The 16,865-nt window shown below is 34.8% G+C and overlaps 1 protein-coding gene across 1 annotated transcript; it reads right to left on the bottom strand.

The window, feature by feature from the left end:
- Positions 1 to 5,002: 5,002 nt before the first annotated feature.
- Positions 5,003 to 16,100, bottom strand: LOC148954918 (uncharacterized). The gene is made up of 3 exons (XM_089107988.1): positions 16,009 to 16,100; positions 11,514 to 11,628; positions 5,003 to 7,639 (listed from the first exon to the last, which is right to left on the bottom strand). Exons 1-3 carry the CDS (start codon positions 16,021 to 16,023, stop codon positions 5,061 to 5,063), a joined length of 2,709 nt encoding a protein of 902 aa, XP_088964114.1. The 5' UTR covers positions 16,024 to 16,100; the 3' UTR covers positions 5,003 to 5,060.
- Between the last annotated feature and the right edge of the window lie 765 nt (positions 16,101 to 16,865).

Raw genomic sequence — 16,865 nt, 5'->3', positions numbered from 1 at the left:
TAATTCCATAAAATGACTAAAACGGTTTCGCCCAAATAATCCCTAAACGTAACTTCAGCGTGTTCCTTTTGTTTGGCATCTCTGCGCTGATACATTTCAAATTATTTGGAAACCCTTACGTGAATCAATCTCTTCATTGCTAAGATCGAAACATTCGCTCGGAGACAGTTCTCTTTAGAAACAACAAATTAATTCCCCTTTCGTGAATCAATTCTCTTTAGAAACAACAAATTAATTCCACTTTAATGTCAATCAATCAATCATGACATCACCTGTCAGACATTATTAAACTTCGCCTGGAAACAATTTGACTAATGATTGACAGTACCTGTCAGACATTATTAAACTTTGCCCGGAAACAATTTGATTAATGACTGACAGCACAGGTGTTCCAAATTCCCAATCGCTTTAATTAACCACGTGTTCTCCCTAATGACTCTATGCACATGGCCAAAACAACAACAACAACAACATCGACCTTGGAAAAAGAGGTCATTGACCCCATTAACCACGTGTTCTCCCTAGGGACTCTATGCCCATATTTGATGTTAAAAAAAGTTGTAGGTGGCAGCAAGGTGTTCTCGTGGGATCAATTGAGGCCTTTCTACTGAAACTATACGCAAACAAAAACTCAGAAAATGCCTAAAAAATTTGTTTATATCCATTTTCGTTACATTTTTACGAGTCAGACAAGCATTTTTGGGGAGGGGGGGTGAAACCCCCCTACCCCCCCCCCTTTTGGGTACGGCCTTGGGTTTCACTACCCCTTCTCCTTTGGGAATGGACCATGAAAACGTGACTACATAATCAAAAGCATGTCCGCTCGTATTCTTAAAACCGAAGTTTAAAATAGTATCGGTTTCTATGATAGAGCAAGTGCATGCATTGGAGGAAGTATTTTCTGCCGCAAAGCAACAAAAATTTCAAAATAAGTTGTCAAGAATTTCAATTGTCCTGTATTTGCATCCCTTTGAAAACCTATTTAAGAGAAGAGAATACTTAAAAAAAAAACGTATTATGTAGCAAAGAGTCTAAATTTCTTTGAATTCAGAATTTGAGAAATGTCATATTACTTGTTTACTTAAGAATGAAGTTGGTCGAGGGCCTAGAACAATATTTTCTAGCGCAAAGCACCGTCAAATATGTGAAGTACCCATAAACCATTAGTTTTTCTTTTGAAAAACTTTCACACAAATTGGATAGGAAATAATTAATCTTAAAAGGCTGTTTTAAGCCGTGAGGTAACGAAAAATTTTGAATTGGCAGTAAGAAATGTCATTTTTCCCGTGTACTTTTCTTCTTTCAGATTTTTGTTTAAGACGGCTTCCAAACATCAGGATCGGGGGAGAGGAAAGCATGGTCTGGTGGGGAAAGCAGTCCCCACACAAATCAACTACATGCTCTGCTTAAATACTAATGACTTTGAGCTGATTGCGTAATTTCAGGATGAAAATTAATTTCTTTTCGAAATGTCTCAAGTAAATAGTATACATTTCCGGACAATTTGATTAGATTCTTTTTAAACATAGAAATGTATTTTTGGAACGGGAAAACGGGAGAAAATAACCATAAAAAAAATCATGGCGATATTTGAGTGCACAGACAATTTTTCGACTCTTTATTTGAAAAAACTGCTCTTTTTTGTGGAAAAAATTATGCAATAGTACTAGGTTTTTTAAAAAGTGTTACCAACAGACAAAAGCGCTACCAGTGGCAAGTGGCATTCCTGACAAAAAGTCTAAAAGTGAGAATGAGAGACTAAAAGGTTATTTTTTTCATATTGGAGACCCATTCATTTTATGGACTCAAACCAAGAGATCTTTCCGGAGGTGCCAGAAATCGCTAAAAAGCCTCTAGTGTACTACTACTAGTGTATCGAGCGATCATGCATTTTTGATTATTGTGCAGATTATTGCAGATTATTTCGTGCGGAAGCAGTATACCAGACAATGTCTGAAGAAGGGGAAAGCACAATTTTTAAACGATAATCTTTAAGGCTTTAACAACTGATGTTATAATTAGCTTAACGATAATAAGCCAAAAACTTATCATTAAGATTTTTTCTTTCTTTATGTTTAGGTATTCGAAAAACAGCTGTTTTCTGTTTTTACCAAAAAACAGAACAGAAACAGGTCTTCTGTTTTTTTGGTGACCTGTTCTGTTTCTGTTCTGTTTCATTCAAGCCCTGTTTATTTTTTTCTGTTTCTTCAGAAAAACAGAACAGTGCCCATGTCTAGTTCTGATACTTCTCACAGATTAAGGAATTTGAAGGGTTTGGACCCCCTCCCCGAAACAAATTCCTGTGTTACGTGCCTGGGTTGGTCTATCATAGTTGCATAAAGTGTTTATTTTAGAAATAGATAGAGCTAAAAAATTCGAAGATCCATTCTTAAATTTTAATAATTTAAAACTCTTACAAGAGGAACTTCTCCTCCTTTGCTGCTCAACCTAAGTTAATAGAACTCTCATTTGTTTGATTCCTGTGATATCGTTAAACAAGTGAGATTGTAGTCAGCATGTGTTTTAGCGTGCTCCTTGCACTTTTTATTAAATGCTTCCAGCAAAGGTGTCCTAACGTTGCCTTTCCAGGTGATTGAACCAGCAGCAAAACTGTGTTTAGGTCTGCCTCCCTAAACTCATCGGGAGCAGTGTTATCAGATGCCAGGTGTAATATAGCGCGGCCACAAAAGCAAAAATACGCTGAATGCACTGATTCTTGTGCGAAATGCGCTAAAACTTCAGTTTTTCAGAAAAAATCGCCTTGAAAAAAAAATTTGATTTGATTTGTGATTTGTAAATCAACAAGTAATTTGTTGATTTGTAAAAATTAAATGTGGAATCACCTGAAAAATGTGCCAAATGCTCTTGATCTGGTATTATTATTGATTTGTGATTATCATTTTTTGGTTCATGTTTTATTGGGGGGATTTTTTTTATATTCCTAATTTGGTAAGTAAAATGTCTAGTTATATTTTTCTAAGATATATTTGATGCTTATATAATCAATCACCATTCATAGCATAGCAAAGTGACAATGATTGCAAATGTTTCATTGTGAGTGAATAATTGTGATAATGACTTTTATGCAATTAAACCGGAAACAACTTTCAAGATCCAATAAATGACATTTTGTGAAATGAGGTAAGAATTATGTTACTACAATGTTTACATTTAAAATTTTTAGTACAAGATTTTTTTTTTAAACTGGCAAAAATACCTACAAAAACGTCCTTTCATATGATTGTGCTATTCAGCACTCTTAACATAATCTTAAGTATATTGGCGAGCTCCTTCTGTTTCTTAGTGCATCAGCAAAGGTTTCCTAACATTGCCTCCCGGGTTTTTAAAACAGCAGCAACAGTGTGGCCAGGTCTTCTTCGCTGTGTTGACTGATGCCTGGTGTAAGAAAGTGCAACCATAAGAGCAAAAATGTGCTGAATGCGCTATTTCTTGAGCGAAATGTGCTAAAATTGTAGTTTTTCAGAAAAATTGCTGTAAAAAATGCGCTAATTTGAAGAAATTAATGCGGAACCACCTAAAAAAAGTGTCTCCTATCTGGCAACACTGATCGGGAAGCAAAAGAAATTTGGTTCCCTATTACCTATGATTGCCACTATTTTTGTTATTTAACTGTCGGCTCTTTACCTACTAGTATAAACACTACTTTTGCATTGTTTGTGTCTACTCAGATATATGCCTATAAATCAAATAAAAAAAAAAAAATCATGACAAATTATTGTCACAAGCGGTTAAGCCAAGCCTCGATTGTAAATCAATAATTCTTATCGAGGCATCCTATTCTTTTTCAAATCGTGTTTTGCTCTTAAAAGTGCCTTTTGCAGGCAAAAACCGAATAATCCACTCAGGTTACTCAACCCTATTTAGTTGCATCCTTTCTTCTAATCGGCTACTCAACATCGTCTTGGATCACAGCAGCTCGTTGCTAAATACATATTTTTTATTTGAAGTCCCCCATTGTCTTGTCTTACCTGACATTTCTTGTTATCAATGCAAGCACTAACAGATCGATTGTGTGACTTCTGATCTGAAATGAAAATCCTGGTAGAGTAACCTTTTGCTAACAGGGTGTATGATCTGGAAATGTTGCCAAATTTGTAGATGAATCGATGAAAAGCAAAGTAATGGCTATTGAAATAAAATAATATTTATCTGCTTTAAAGTGACTGTTTTGAAAAGTTCATTTTAAATGCGTCATCACCTTTGCGGAGTTATTTCAGTGCTATGTTAAGAGGTGTTAATCATAGCTGTAGCGGCAGCGGTAACCTAGCAAGAACGAACCATGGCTCATGTTTACCAACAATTATTTAAAGCGTTTTAATAAAAATGGCCTAGTGAGAAAAAATTGTCATTTGTTGCTGATTCAGGAATGGTGACTATTATCTCGATTAGTCTTAATTGTAAAATGTTATGTCGAAAACAAATTTATGGGAATTTCGAAAAATAGCCTGAAACTTTTATAAATTGGCGTCGTATTGAAGAATACGCCGCTTGCACAAAATGCGAGAAGTTTAATGGTTTTTCTAAGATTTTCGATAAAGTAGGTGTTGGGTTTTTGTTTTTTACTAGGGTATTTACATCCTGGGAGGGTGTAAAAAGGGAGGCTTTGATAGAATGGGATGGAGGAGGAGCGTGCGTAGCTTTGTTGGCCTCAGGCGACTTGGTGCTGCGGCGAGTTGTTAGTAGTAGTAGTAGTAGTAGATGGGAAAGACAAACCCAAAAAATATTCTTATGATGGAAGATAAACATTTTAAAATGTCGTCTTTGGAGAAAGGGTCATATTATTGTCCGTATTTGTAAAATTGTGAACTTTTGATCTTCTAAATTGTGATAGGAGGGACGGAGGGAAAATACCTATTTTAAACCTTTTGTCAGTACCTCTGTCTTATGATTTAAATAGCACACTTTGAAATATAAAATAAATAACTGCTTATCTTGCTGTCATAGATAATAAAAAAAAACCAAGGTGTAAGAAAACGAACGTTTATTAAGAGATGAGATAACAAATCAAATAAATAACACAAATTGGCAGTGATACAAGTTTATCCTGACTCTATTGTTGCGAAGTGAGTAGCTCCAGGATTCTGTGCAAAATGAACAATTTTGTTATGAGGTGGAGCTACAAAGTTAGCACCGTTAATATTGGCTCCTTGCTGAATATTATTGTTTTGTCCAATTTCGTTGTTCTGGCTTATTGAATTATGCTGATTAATATTATTTGAGCTTGTAATTCTGTTCTCTTGGTTTATATTGTTAGCCTGTTGAATGGAATTATTTTGGGTGATGGAATTTTGCTGATTTATCTCATTGTTACTGTTGATACTGTCGGTTTGTTGTATTTTATTATTTTGCTGAATGTTATTCTTTTGGGAAATTGAATTTTGCTTTTGTATCCCATTACTACTGTTTATAAAATTCAAATCATTAATTTTATTATTTTGATTAACTTGATTGTGTTGATTTATAGCATTTGCGCTATTGGTTCCACTATTATGAGTAATTGTATTTTGCAGTCTTGTGCCATCATTATTACCTATATTATCTCCGCTGCTGATATTATTTCCCTGATTGATGTTGTTGTTTTGATTTATCTGGTTTTGGACTTTTATTTCATTAATGCTGCTAATTTCATTGTTCTGAGCTAATGAATTTTGTTGATTAATAGCATTCAAACTGCTAATGTCATTAGCTTGATTTTGGAGGTTTTCGTTGTGGTGTTTATTATTATTATTATTCTGAGAGACAAAATTAGTATTTTGACTGTTTATATTACTAATGCTTTCAAAATCCTGGTTTGAATTCAAGAAAAATTGAGGATTTGTCTGAGAATTAGAAAGATTTTCGAAATGGCTAAAGGTTGAACCTTTGCTTGGAGACTTGGTGTTGTCTTTTGCAGTTTGAGAAGTATCGACTGTATTTTTGGACCCCATTAAAGTTGGTCTTTTGTCATTGCTTGTCAACGTGGACTGACTATGGAAAATAAATCCGGCAAGATCTCCGTGATTATTTTGGTTATTGATATTTAGGTTATTGTGACTTTTGTTTGTTTGTTGAGGACTAGCATTATTCAAAAAGCTGGCTGTTGCCGCTGAATTAATTGCATTTTGCTGCTTGATGGCATTTTCGTTTGCCAACAGATTTTGCTGGTGTATTTGTGCCATAAGCTCTACGTGCTTTTTGTTACTCATCTCATTATTTGTATTGGCTTGATTAATCTGATTAATTAAGTTTTGATGCTGAACTTGATTGCTACTACTACCAACATGAAGCTGGCTTTGCGGTGACACAACTTGTTGCTTGACTGCTGATGGTTGAAAAACAACTGTACCATCTGATAATGCTGAATTACTGCTATCACTTCCGAAAGAACTGGATGCTGGAACAGTTTGAAAGAAGTCATCTTCAACGAAGGGGTTTTGCATAACGAACAAAGGGGGTGGAGATCTTTGAGGCATAGCAGAAGGTATAGATGGTTCAAATGGTTTTCTTATGTTACTTTTACTTGGCTTTGCGTTGTTATCCAGATTGATTATACTGCTTTCACCTTTGTTATTATTTAGGGAACTGGAAAAGGCCAAGTTTTGAGGCTGGAATAGACTCTGGTTCTGGATTATAGATTGTGCTTCTAAACCTTCTATTTTATCGGCATTGGGAGAACCTGTAGGCTTTGATCCACTTTGTATAACACTTAGAAAGCCTTCTTGTTGGATCATCGCATTAATGTCTGGGGAAGGCATTCCCATTTGAGTTGTTGGGGAAACTAAACTGCTTTGTTTGTGGTTTCCTGTTGCTGAAGCACCTACAGATTCACTGCTGGTGCTGCTCACCCAAATAGGTTTATTATCTTTTGTTGATTGACTGAAGAATGTGGTGAATGAATGTATTGGCTTAGTGCTATTCACTGGGAAATGGTGTACAGGAGCTTGAGATTTTGAAGATGACCCCTGGTTACCGAGAAGAGTCACTGGCTGAGACATGCCTAATTGGTCCTGTGAAATAAGAAACCCTTGATTCATTGCCAATTTTTCTGCTGATGATGGGGGCCTGATATTTACTATTGCAGAGGCCTGAGCAGTCGCTTGTGCTCCTGCCTGGGCAGAAGCTTGAGCTGACGCTTGAGCTTCAGCCATAGACAAGGAAAAGGGCTCCAAACTTCCCTGTCCCTTCTCAAAGTTGAATGATTGCTGGGACTGCGGCTTATGTTGACTAAACGACGTCGGTCTTAGCCATACTGGCTGGACAGGTAGGCTTTGTATAGGTATAAATTGTGATGAAGCTGTAAATGAAGGCTCACTTGGGAATAAAGAACCTTGCATCGTGCCAAATTGTGAGCTTTGGCTTGCACTTGCTGATGCTTGAGATTGAGAACTGCTGAAAAAGCTTGGCATAAGTTCAAATGAATTTAATCCTGACCCGAATCGCTGCGTATCTCTTTGTGCTACGGGACGCATTGAACCATGAGTGAACACTGTGTGAAAAACAGGTGACCTCTTTGATCTCAACACTATGGATTGCTTTGGGTGGCTTACTACTTGAAAAGATTCGTCGAAGTTTCCTTTTTTGATTACCTGATGATCCCCTGAACTTGTCTTGGATTGCATGGCAATAGCTCTTCGGTATTCTGAAAAAAAAATCGAGGTCAATATTTCGTCCAACACTTATCAGAGAAGTGTAATTAGGAATCAAGGGATTCATGCTTTAGACAAGCTCTCTATCTATATGGTTCAAGCTCTCTATATGTATGGTAAAATTACATATTGCTTCCCGATCCCCCCCCCCCCTGATTACCGCCTAATCACAATCTCTTGAATGATTTGTGCTAATGAAAAAGCATACTTTTTCGACAATAAAAAGGAAAAAATAAAACGCGATAAATTACTTCAGGTGTATTCTTTGGCCTTTTCGGCGTGTTTAAGATTTTCCAAGATAAATATGGTTTAGATGTGTCTTTATTTGTAAAAATCAAAAACAGAAACAAGTTTCTTCAAATAAAAGTAAAGACCAGAGCGAACAGAAATTGTTCGGTATGTGATGGAGGCTAGTGCCCCTGAACCTCCCTCATAGTTAGTGCTTAGCTGAATATAATGTTTTTTATATTTGATAGGGGCTGTCCCATCTCCCCTTAATCCCCACTCTTCACGCCAAAGTTTAACTTTTTGCTCCCTATGTTTTGAAAACGACTGCTTAAACAAGGGCAGTTGGAATGGAGAGAAATTATTTTTTTAGAATGCGTCGAGAATGGAAGAGCTTTTTGTGTGCATTTTCCTTGACCAATAAAATTTCCTATTCAAATGTTAAAACAAAAAATCGATAAACAAAACAGCTGTAATTACTCATTAACTACATTAGTTGCACTCATGAATGCTTTCAGTAGAGCTGTTGTATTAACAACAGCTGTTGTATTAACAGTAATCCTGTTGTATTGATAAAACTGTTGTAAACAGCGGGTTATTTATGAGAAAAAGGCAGCATTAGTTAAAAGATTTAGTTAAAAATTACTGTAAAGAGTGGGAAATTGAGGAACGCCCCCCTTCGTAGGAAAGGGAAAAGCTTTAGTTAAAAATTACTGTAAAGAGCGGGAAGTTGAGGAACGCCCCCTTCGTAGGAAAGGGCAAAATTAACTTTTCAAAATCTAGAGGAAGTGGGGGGGGGGGTTAATTTTAAAATTTATCAATGAAAATACTAATAAAAGCCATTTTCAATGAAAATGCCAAAAAAGGTGTTTTTTCAAATTCTTGAAGGTTAATTCCCCACCCCTATCTGCCCCTCCCCTCAATTGAAGCCATTTCAGGGAATTCGTTTGAAATAGAGCTCCTGGGGTTTAGCCCCCTTTTTCTTCCACCTTGGTTCAAGTGAGCATATCATATGATATTTATTATAAAAAATGCCACCGAGGTATTACAGCAAACAACAATAGAAAATAATCTATGAATGACCATATTATCAATATTAACAACTTTACATAAAAATTAGCCTAATATGTCCTGATTTTAAATGTACTTCATATTTATCCTGAGGAGTCTACCCAGCCTCTTAATAGTATCATGTAAATGTAGTTTTTACTTAGTACTAAAAATATTTCTGCAGTAATGAGACCATTCTCCCCTTAGCATCTATATTACATGCTTAATCCAAATTAAGTATGTAATTAAGCAACTTTATTCCAAATGAGAGGATACTAGAGATTCAATCCTCTCTACATTGGTCGGAAGGACTTCATACAAGAAATGGGAAATTTGGCCCTAAAAATTCATTTCTGAAGATTTTGGCACCCTCTCTCCCCCCCGCGCAAAGACCCACTGACCTTCTACCCTTCCACAATGCAATAATGTATAACCGTTAGCAATATTGAATATGCGCTGCAAGCAATAGAACTTCGTTGTGAATATGTTTGGGAAGGAGTGCAGCACCTTGCGGCAGGAAAACCTCTAAAACCTAAAGGATATTCATGTGGCTTTTCGATTGTTCTTAGTAGATTTGCTGTCCCAGACTTTTTGTTCGGTAGCATTTTGGCCGGGATCAAGTCAAAATTTCTGTTTTGCAAAACAAAATAGCAGAAATCAAAATGGTGGAAAAGACAAAATGGCAATTGGCTTTGGTAAGGTTTGCAACTTTAGACTATGTGTAACCTGTTCAATACCTCCAAACCCCAATCTACAAATTTTAACTTGATAGCATTTTTGTCCTCTTTAGGTCAAAAATTTTAACTTACAACCCTAAATGAGACATCAACACTTTTCTGTGGCATGATCTCTCTTGTTACTTAAAAAGGGCACTAGAACTTTTAATTTCCATTTCAATGAACCGTTTCCCAATGTCCTACGACCACTACTTCGGTATGGTCACGTCCGGAGAAAAAAAATGGATACGCACCTGTTATCAATTTTTTGGGTGGGAAATGCAGAATTTAATGTCTTCCATATATTAGCCTAAAAATCCGCTATGGAGAACTTGTGAATATGATGCTACAATTTTCGTCAAGAAAACACTTTTTTAATTGATATTTCTCCCATTCTCTCAAACTACGCAAATTTTCTCATGTTTATAACTTTCTATGGGTAATTTAAAATTAATGAGTTTCGTCTGTTTAGAATCACTATAAAAAGGGGATGCTTTTGATACAATTCCTTACCAGGTTAAGAACTCAGTCCTAACCACGAGCTGTTTGATATCAGTTAAAACTTGATAAGCATAATTTGGGAAAAAGTCTTTTCCGCACAATGTTTTAGGTTTGATAAAGTTTTGATGTCAGTTTCGATACGACACCGTTTTTTGGCGGGTTTCAGCCTCTTTTTCAAAATTCGTTTAAATTTGTATCCAAAAAATATTAAGATTAATTGAAATAAAAGTTACATTCCTGAATCAACTACAAATGGCAAGTTTTTGTCACTAGACAGTTCTTTTAAACACATTTAGATACTTTTGGTTACTATGGACCGTAGTTCATTGTTTACTAATTTGCAGCTATTAGTACAACCATTGTAATAAAGGAAATAAAACAAATGGAATATAGAGACAGAGGAAGAGAAAGAGATCGAGTGAAAGGGTTAGATGGATAGATAAAGAAAGAAAGAGGGAGAGAGAACGAGAGTGGGAGAAAAAGAGGGAAAGGAGAGAGATATATAGAGAATGGAGTTTCTAATTTAAAAGAGAAACCTGCTGTTAAGTTTAAAATAAGTTTATTCAGAATCTTAGTGGGAATTAGCAAAAGAACTAGTTTTTCTGACTAAAGTAAAGAGCCAAATTGAAAATTGACACGAACAAAATTTGCTTTTAATCTTGTGCAATGTCTATCTATAAATATAGTGTTAATAAACAGACTGTTGATAAAACCTTAAATTTTGTAGGATAATGCAAAATAGGGCTTTACGAAAACGCAAAGCCCACGCAGAGAAAACTATTGTTAAGGATAAACACAAATAACAAGTAGAAATAACAGGGAATTGTTTCCTTAAGACAGTGGAACCTTAAGCCTAAACGAATATTTCGACCCTATATCCAAGGGTCGTCCTTAGCAAAATAAATGAAAATATGGACCATAAAATCTTTTTAAAACAGTCCTAGCATCCTTACGTCCGGGAAGTTCAAACAGGACTGGTACTTCAAGTGAGGTGAAAAAAGAGAATTCATTCGAATGAACTAAAAATAAATAAAAACACGCTTTCCCTGAAGTAAGGATGCTAGGACTGTTTTAAAAAGATATTAGTTTTAGTGGTCGTATTTTAATGGGATCTGCCATCGTATTTTAATACTAAAAATTTTTTGACTTCTAGTTTTAATTTTCTTGCCTTACTATGCGCCAAAGTTAAATATTTACTAGGCTAAGCTGCTTCTGCAACGTTACTCCGAAATGATAATACAAAACAAAATGCAAATATAGGGTAAGATGCAAAATGCATAAAAATGAAAAGCACTGAAAAAGAAATTAAAATTAATTCATTCAAAAACCAGATTGTTTTTATTAATGTATGGGGACAAAAATAAAAGAGACTCACCTTTGGGATCTTTCACTAGTTGAGTCTGAACTTGTGTTTCCCATTTATCCTTTTTGGAGGTCTTCTTCTCGCTAATGATAGTTTCAGATGAAGGTTTAGGAAAATGCTCAGGCTTCTAAAATGATCAAGAAAGTTAAAAATAAATATTTCTACGTTTAAAAAACTGGAACTTTTATGCTATTAAATGCGAAAAATAAGTATTTACAAATTAATGTAAAGAGTATTGCTAAAGTTTTAAACAAACAGATATCACCAACTGCATTGAGTAACAGCAACTCAAACCCAATCTTTACGCTAAGATTTCACTTTTACTTTCCTTAAAGCATTTTCAAATGTAACAAATATAGTTAGTTGGCAACTGCAAGTGTAACCACCGCACTCCATTCTCAAGTTAAACTTTTTGCCTCAGAAGATTAATATTTAAGAACTACCGTTTTCTGTTAAAAACTACTGTTTCCACAATAAGAGAAGAACTGTCACCCCCTCGACCCCAGTATTATGCAGTTTTTCCATAAACATTCTTCCTAATGCAAGAAGACTAGGGAACACCCTTCCAAGGTGTCGAACTGATCCCCCTCCCACCAGAATTCCCCACTCGGACCTTCCCCCTAGAAAACTTCCTTTTGCTGGCAATTCGTGGAAAATTCCTCCCGTACAATCCCTTCCCCCATAAAATTCCCCAAGGATAATTTTCCTTTGAATAATTATATGAATTCATTTTTGCTCTTCTATATTTTAGTGTAGCTCTTGAATTTAGTTTGAAATATTCTTTTCTGGAAAGTTTTTTTTATTATTAATTCCTGTGTGTTTAAATTTACATAGTTTTATTGCTAGTTATTATTGGGAATATTAAAAAGAAAATAATTCAGTTTGTCTCTTTAGAATTAAATTTCGGACTGTAATTTCAATTTTTTTTTACAAAATTTGAATAGTCAGTCAAAATTTTCTATCAGCACTAACTTTGTACAAAATGTTTTTCATAATTGTTTTAGTATTGCCGAATTTTAGGTGGACGAAGAAGGGTCTATATAAAACCTGTATAAAACCTGTATGGTCTTCCGTCTTTTACAAGACTGAGCTTCATCCTGTATCTTTAACTAAAATTAAATAAAAAAAAACATATTTTTCTTCTGGCAAAAAATACAAAATTTCAGATTTTTGCAGATATGAGATTCAAACCTATGTAATAGGGTTTTCTGATACGCTGAATCTGATGGTGTGATTTTCATTAAAATTCTTTCACTTGTAGGGGATGTTTCCCCCCTCTTTATCGGGTAAATTTTCTCAGGTTCGTAGCCTTTGATTAGTAATACTAAACTTAATAGAATTTATATACTTATAATCATTATTATAAACAAATTATTTTTATATATTTATTGACATCAAAATTCTGTTTTTAAAATTTTCGATTACTTTTTGGCCGTATAAATTGTTTTTTTTATTGTTTTTTTTTTTATTATGGAGAGTTTATTAAGTATATGATGGGGGTCTCCACTAATTCAATAAACCGCTATTTACGTAAAAATTTAAAAACAAATTTGATTAAAAAACCTCTGAATTAAAAAGGCCGTTTAATTAGAATAGATAGCTCTTTTGAAAGCAATAAAAAAAACTGTAGCTTAAACAGCGAGTTATTGACTTGGGGGACAACCCCCTCACATACGTTATAATTTCTGTTCGTTTTAAGTTCTAATGTTGCTTCTGTATACTTCCCAATAACCAATATTTTATGTTAACATTGGGTAAAGATCATAACTTTTAGCCCTCCCCCAGGGGACTTCGGGGGATTAAGTCATCCTAAAAGACATATTTATCATATTTCCGACCATGTTGAACAAAATGGTTATCTCAAAATTTTGATCGGGTGACTTTGGGAAAAAAATAAGCGTGGGAGGGGGCCTAGTTACCCTGCATTTATTTTGGTCACTTCAGAAGGGCACCCCACCCCCCACGACCCGACAAAATTCCCCCCGAAAATATCTGTATACTTCCCAATAACCCATACTATATGTTCACAGTGTGTAAAGTTCACACTTTTCAGCCCCCTCCCGGGTGGTTTCGAGGGATTAAGTCATCCCAAAAGACATAGTTGTAATATTTTCGACCATGCTTAACCAAATGGGTATCTCAGAATTTTGATCGGGTGACTTTGGGGAAAAAATGAGCGTGAGAGGGGGCCTAGTTGCCCTCCATTTTTTTGGTCACTTAAAAAGGGCACGAGAACTTTTAATTTCCTTTCCAATGATCCTTCTCACGATATTATAGGACCACTGGGTCGATACGATCACCCCTGGGAAAAAGAAAAAAAAAACAAACAAATAAATACGCATCTATGATCTTTCCTCTGGCAAAAATTGCGAAATTCTACATTTTGTAGATATGAGCTTGAAACTCTACAGTTGGGTTCTCTGATACGCTGAATATGATGGTGTGATTTTCATTAGCGCTCTATTACTTTTAGGGGGTCTTTCCCCTTTTTTCGAAAATAGCCAAATTTTCTCAGGCGCGTAACTTTTGATAGGTAAGATTAAACTTGATGAAACCTATATATTTGAAATCAGAATTAAAATCTGATTCTTTTGATGTATCTATTGGTATCAAAATTCCGTTTTTTAGAGTTTCGGTTACCATTGAGCCGGGTCGCTCCTTACTTACTGTTCGTTACCACGAACTGTTTGATGAATCTGTTTTTCTGTCTAAAAAAATGAAATAGGGCGTCCCAAATAAACACGACCAGGTTTGTTTTTAGCCTACCCAGTCTACTTGGCTTGAAACTTTTTACGACAATTAGTTAATAACTTGTTCGACCTGTTCTAAGAGCTTCATGAATCAATAGTACTCTTTTTTTAAAGAAATGTTTTCTTGTTAGGTTCGTTTGGCTTAGTATACTTTCCCAGAAAGCTGCTAGCCAATAAGAGACAAGCAAATCTGGGCTTATTTGGGAGTCACGCATCAACAAAACATTTCCTCCCCACCAAAAACTTTTGTTTTCAATGAGGCCCACTTGTCTTCGTCTACATGCCATATAAGTCTAAAAGAATCAAGTAGGGCCTAAACAACAATTGTTGGCCCTACCAAAAATCGACACAGTCAATCTTCAAAATGTTCTTGTTTTCATTGAGGTTTAGGCCTACCTGTTCCTGTCAACATGCCGTGTAAGTTGCAAGTCTATCAGAGATGACAGAAAAATTCGACCCGTTTCTCGAACCCTGTTTTTGTCCTGTTTTTGCGTGTCCCAACTATTTTAGTATTTTGGCTTGTACAGATGAAAAACATTTTAAGTCAGGTAAGTGTGACCAAGAGTATCAGAAGTTCTAGCTAACTGAAAAAAAAAAGTTTTGGGCCCATTTTCAGGTGAAATTAGTTTTTTCAAGATTTTTTTTTAAGTAAAAAGGTTCCCTTGACCCATTAGCTGACGGATATAAGTTTCAAGATCTTAAGAAAAAATTGCCAGTTCTTTTTCGGACAAACAAATATTTCGAAGAAAAGATGTTTAGCGCTCTTATCCTATGTCCTAGACCTAGACATAATATTTGAAGCCTATCTGTCCTCCCAAACAGCTCGATCTCCTTTGTCGTTCTTGATATAAGACAGATACAGTGCTCTGATAACCGGGGTGAATATGCTGTCTTTTTATTTACCTCACTATAACAACGTGAATATATTCGAAGTTCCATTGGGGCCAATGCACAACCCCCTCTATTTTATGGCCATAAACATAGCAAAAAAACATGTTGCTTTCAATTGAAATGATGCCAAAAGTAGATTATCTGAGGTTTTTTCCAAGAACTTAGCAGAATAACATACTAAATCTTAAATACATTTATGAATTTATAAAACCATTAATACGTTCGCTCAGGGGTGCCAGCTGAGGTTTGGGGGTAAGGCGTGCGATTTTTTCCCCTAGATTGTTTTTGTATTGGAATAAAAACCGTAAAAATCCTTACCCCTTTCCTATATATTGATATTCTCATTGTTCGCACACTCTAGTCCCTTATTTTTGACTTTTAGTTGATTATAGTGGCGCAAGATTCCCCTTCTAAACTACCCTGTCCCCTGTTCCCCTTCTGTCCCCTGTAGGATAATAAAAATATAATTCTTAATTCATTCTTAATAGAAAAACTTTATTATTTGATTTTTTACTCACTTTCAGTTTAATTGAGCCCCTCCAAAATTTACTGATTGTGTTTGTTTTGTTGATTTTTTTTTTCATTTTGGCCTTATGAGCCGATTGTTGACCAAAAATAAGTTAAAAAAAAAGAAAACAAAATTAGTAAACTTTCAGATATAGCCTAGAGCTGTTTTTAGGCACTGGGAGGGTGGCGGGATGTAATTAAACTAATTAACTAAAAGGTGGGTATGAAAATCAATTAATCAACTTCGTTCCTGAGAAGGACGATGTAAGAATGTTTTTATTGTAGCTAGTTTAGAAAGGGAATCTAAACCATTATTACCATTGTTTTTTTAGATTAACAAAAAATAATAAACTTCTTACCGAATTCTTTTTCATGTCGAAACTACCATTTTGGGGTCGAGAAAATCCCACTCCAAAATAAAGGAGACAGCAAAATTCAACTCTAACTAACATTCTACTCTTACAATACTTTGTGTACTAATCCAGATTTTTCTTGTAAAGCCTTATATATCTATATAATCATTACTAAATGAGGCTTACGTTACTACAAAATCAATTATGTAAATCTACTCTACCCTATTGGGGTTTGGGTTGTTGTACCTTTTACCCACCCTTGCGAAAATGGTTAGCCGATTTGGGTTAGTAAGAGCCGTGATGATCTAGATCTGATCGTAATGATCGTACTGGTCTAGATTTGAATTATGTTTACAATATGTCCCTTTGCATCGCAATTGAAGTTTCATTTAAGAACTAGCAAAAAAAAAAATCTCCAAATGAAAGAAATAACCTACATTAAAACTTAAAACGAACATAAAATATCAAATATGTACAAAGAGACCTGCACACCTTCTGCCTCCAAAAAATAACTGACTACATTTGTGGTAGTTGATATATATATATATATATATATATATATATATATATATATATATATATATATATATATATATATATATATATATATATATATATATATATATATATATATATATATATATGTGTGTGTGAGTTTGAGCAATAATTTTATATTTCATTTCTCGAAAACAGCTCCATATTTTTTCGGGAAAATTGGTATTCTCGCAAAAAAAAAAAAAAACTAAAATAGGTCAGAACTTTGAGAAAATTCGTTTAGAGCCTTAATTTTGGAAAAAAACCCTGTAATAATCAAATATCTTTGAATACACTTTAGTATGAAATAAAGAACAAAATACTGGTAA

This window comes from Artemia sp. Qi Xiang Cuo, chromosome 2 (assembly GCF_049724085.1).
Source record: "Artemia sp. Qi Xiang Cuo chromosome 2, ASM4972408v1, whole genome shotgun sequence".
Taxonomy (NCBI): Eukaryota; Metazoa; Arthropoda; class Branchiopoda; order Anostraca; family Artemiidae; genus Artemia; species Artemia sp. Qi Xiang Cuo.
The sequence above is the reverse complement of the archived record's forward strand: the minus strand, read 5'-3'. Positions and strand labels throughout refer to the sequence as shown.

What these genes read in the sequence shown, in the direction of transcription:
- LOC148954918 (XM_089107988.1), bottom strand. An exon ending in ACTAGTGAAAGATCCCAAAG is followed by an intron (nt 7,640 to 11,513) that starts GTGAGTCTCTTT and finishes TTTTTTTTTCAG; the next exon opens with AATACCGAAGAGCTATTGCC.